This window comes from Argentina anserina, chromosome 4 (genome assembly GCF_933775445.1).
Source record: "Argentina anserina chromosome 4, drPotAnse1.1, whole genome shotgun sequence".
Lineage (NCBI taxonomy): Eukaryota > Viridiplantae > Streptophyta > Magnoliopsida > Rosales > Rosaceae > Argentina > Argentina anserina.
The window spans coordinates 15,533,156-15,537,081 of record NC_065875.1 but is presented as its reverse complement, the minus strand read 5'-3'; the positions used below and the strand labels follow the sequence as shown (position 1 = coordinate 15,537,081).

At 48.2% G+C, this 3,926-nt stretch overlaps 1 protein-coding gene across 1 annotated transcript; it reads right to left on the bottom strand.

Annotated features, from left to right (window-relative positions):
* Positions 1 to 418: 418 nt before the first annotated feature.
* Positions 419 to 2,142, bottom strand: LOC126792249 (cytochrome P450 78A7-like). Its single transcript, XM_050518712.1, has 2 exons — positions 1,138 to 2,142; positions 419 to 1,051 (listed from the first exon to the last, which is right to left on the bottom strand). Exons 1-2 carry the CDS (start codon positions 2,140 to 2,142, stop codon positions 419 to 421), a joined length of 1,638 nt encoding a protein of 545 aa, XP_050374669.1.
* Between the last annotated feature and the right edge of the window lie 1,784 nt (positions 2,143 to 3,926).

Here is a 3,926-nt window from a genome sequence, read left to right as displayed (position 1 = left end):
TTGTAATAATCGACATACACATATCCCTTGCGTTAGTAGATTAAAAACAGAATCTAGACAGATGCATATATATGGGAAAATGATTTCAAACATTCAGCATTAGCTTACTGTTCTCATTAATACTGTACATCAAGGGAATAACATTTAGAAATAATTAGTCGATCGATGGATTAAACTCGATCATCTATCTCATTATAAATAGAAACAAGCTAATTTGTTCTCTATACGTACAGAGAGAAGGAATTAGAAGAGTAGGGGTACGTTTAGATAACTTTTAGAACAAGCTCCAAAACTAACATCACTCTTCATATATGACATAAAGTAGCACTCCAAACAGGTCAACTTAACCAGAAAACAAGGGGCACTACTATTTACACAAACAGCATTACATACTAATTAACTAATTAATCATGTCACTCTAGACCATAGTAGCAGTACTCCTTGGAACAGCCACACCATGCAGCTCATGCTTCATCTCACAAGACAGCTTCAGCACCTCACTCAGATCAACCGGGTGCCCCTCATCCTCCCCCCACTTAAACTCCTGAACCAGCTTCGCCACCCAAAGCGACGCCGTCACCAGCCCCAGATTCTTCCCCGGGCACACCCTCCGCCCCGCCCCGAACGGCGCCAGCCTCAGGTCCCTTCCCCTCACGTCAACGTCAGCGCCGCCTTCACTCTCCACAAACCTCTCGGGCCTGAACACGTGCGCCTCCTCCCCCCACACCCCAGGGTGCTGCCCTATGGCCCACATGTTAACCATCGCCGTCGTTCCGGCGGGGATTACCATCCCGTTGCTGAGCTGAACGTCGGACGTGGACAGCCTCGCCCAGGACAGAAGTGGGCCCGGTGGGTGCACTCTTAGGGTTTCCTTCACCACGGCCTGCAAGTAAGGCAGTCTTGCTACGTCGGCATCGGTCACGCTCTTCTCTCCCACAAGGCTGTGGATTTCTCTGTAGAGTTTAACCTGAGTCTCGGGGTTTAAGATCAACTCAGCCATCGCCCATTCGGTTAGCAAAGCGGTCGTATCAGTCCCTCTGAATATCATCTCCTACAAGATGAGAATCAAAACTCAATACACTAGTAATTTACAAGTAATCACAAAATGAATTAAACATAATGTTCAGAATTACGTACCCATAGCACAGCAATTATGTCATTTTCCTGAAGCTTCTCCTCCCCATCCATAGACAGCAAGACATCAACAAAATCAGCGTGATCATCCGAGAGCTGCTTCATCGTGAACTTGGCGTTGAGTCGGTGCTCTTCAATGATGCTCCGTACGAGTTTTCTGACTCGAGGAACAAGGTTGGCGCAGCGCTCATGGATGCGGAAAGGGTCATAGAAGTAACTCAACCAAGGAAGATAGTCTGACCAGTTGAAAGCGCCTAAGATCTCAAACCCTTCCCTAACCATATTCTCAAGCTCCTTAAGCTCTTCGTCGCTGTGGTTCCCGGCCGGCTCGTATCTCTTGCCGAACACGGTTCCCATGATGTTGTTTAGGGAAGCAGCCTGGAGGTGCCTACGAAGCGACACTGTTCCGCAGCAGGCTTGTTCTTCGGCAATGTTGCACAGCATGGTAGCGCAATCGTGCTGGCGGCCAGCCTCATGAGCTTCAATGCGCCTGGGGGCGAAGAGGTGGGAGGAGGAGATTTTCCTGAGTAGTCTCCAGTATGGTCCGTTGGGAGCGAACCCCATGGCTCGGGTGAACATAAGGCTCTTAGCGGACTGTTTTATTGGGCGGTCGGCGAAGTAAGGGGAGGTCAGGATTTCCCGGGCAGTGTGGGGATCAGAGGCTACAACAGCAGGAGTAGAGCCGAGGCTGAAGGCCATGAGATGAGTAGTGGCGGTTTGGCTCCAAGCCATGGAGGCCAAGGTACGGTGAGCCAAGCCATGGGAGAGACTGAAGAGGGAACCAAAGATAGGAAGGCCTTTGGGTCCGGGTATGGCGACCGGACCTCTTTGGTTCCGGCCGTTTTTCCATGCTATACCGCCGGTAGCGAAGGCCGAAGTTAGAAGGGCAATGGATACAAAAGCGATGGCGAAACAGAAGAGGAAGTAGGGTTGGATGAGGTTCGAGAAGCCAAGGAAAGCCGGGAGGGTAAAGATCCACAAGGTCGTGTCTTTGCTAACAAACTCCATTGAAGAAAGAAATGAAAATGGGCAAGGAGCTCTCTTAGTGTTCTTTTGTTTGGTGGTGAGTAGTTAGTGAAGGTAAATGGTAAAAGGGTCGAGGGATTTATATATAGGCCTGACATCTGCTGGGGACTGTATGGGTAGTTTAGATGATTTAGTTATATCACTTAATTAGGCTGAATTCTATATTAAGAGTTTTTGTGTATAATGCTACATAGCATCCTATGTACATGAAATCCAATAGTTTTCATAATTGATTTTACTTCTTCACTCACGTACAATAACAGCCGTAGGATCTTAGAACAACTCTGGAGAATTACAAATTTTTTTCGGTAAATTAGATGCTGTTAATGTCTTGTGTAAAAAGTAGTATTGGGAGACTGGGTAGGGGATAACGAAGAGACGAAGACTTATGAGGGTTTGTCGAACCAAAGTATATAACTACGTATATTAGTATATATCAAGAAATTAAGGAGAAGTGGACAGTCCAAGATATATTGATGAGGGAGAACATGGATATAATTTCTGGTTTCACCTAAAAGGGTAGTTATGGCGGTAACCCTTGGTGGTCAAGTAACCGCGCGCCTTGGAAGCCGTGACGGCCGTCTCGAATTGAATGTGGAAGACAGACGACACAGGCGGCTGAAGGTGACTTGACTACTCTTGAAAGATGATAGAGAGCTGCTAGCTAGATAAAGAGAACAACTCTATACCCGATCTTCTTCGTAGCCTTCCGAACTAAAACCACAACCACAACTGTAATAACCCCAATTTCTCAAACGATATTCGATTTGAAGTAAATTCTATAAAGTTTTGAAATTCATTTAAATTGAATTTGATTTGTTTGCAAACGTTACGAAACGGAAACGGAAACGTTCCGAGAACGTTAATAAGAAAACGTTACGTTTCCGAACGAATTTATCGACTTTTATTTCATCGCTCGGTTACGAAAACTTCCTTCATGAAAGTTGTAGAGCTCGTCGATACGAGTTCGTGAGTATGTGACGCGTCCTAATCGGACGATGTATGTAGAAGTTATTAACGTCGGAAGTTAGTTTCCGATTTGGGAACGGGTATAAATAGATTGTTTTGTGATTAGGGTTTTCCACATTTGGAAACCCTCACTCTTCCGCCTCCCTCTTTCTCTCTCTCACTCTCGGTTCTCTCTCTCCCTCCCCGAACTTCCTCCCCACCTACGACCCCCGCCTCCAGCCCGGCGTGTCGACCACCGCCGACGCAGAGAGCACCGCGCTACCCTCCATAGCCGACCCAGAGGTCGACGCACTCACGCACGCAGCGTCGGAGCTCCACCACGGCGTCAAGACCCTGCAATTTCCACCGAAACCTTCGCGAGCTCTCCGGCGACGATCCGGCGATCCAAGAACTTGATTGAGGTGAGGGTTAGCCTAGGATGATTGTTGTGATGCTTTGTTGAGATTTTTGTGGTTGATTGATTCGTTTAGAGGGAGATCGGAGGATGAAATTTTGGGGGAGATGCCGCCGCCTTAGGCGGCGCGTGTGGGCGAGTAGAGGGGGCTAGGCACGGTGTGAGGCCGTGGGAAGGCAGAGGGAAGGAAGAGGGTGGTTTTGGAGGCGGCGGTGGCGTGATACGCGTCGTGGTTAGCCTCGGCGCGTGGGCCCCACGCGCGGCCCGCCGGAGGTGGCGCGGGTGCCACACGCGCCGCCACGTGCGGCGGTGGGAACAGTTTTGACAGAAGGGTATTTTGGTAATTTACTGTGTACGGTAAATGTAAATGTATTTTTTATTTACTACGGTAAATGTAATTAAA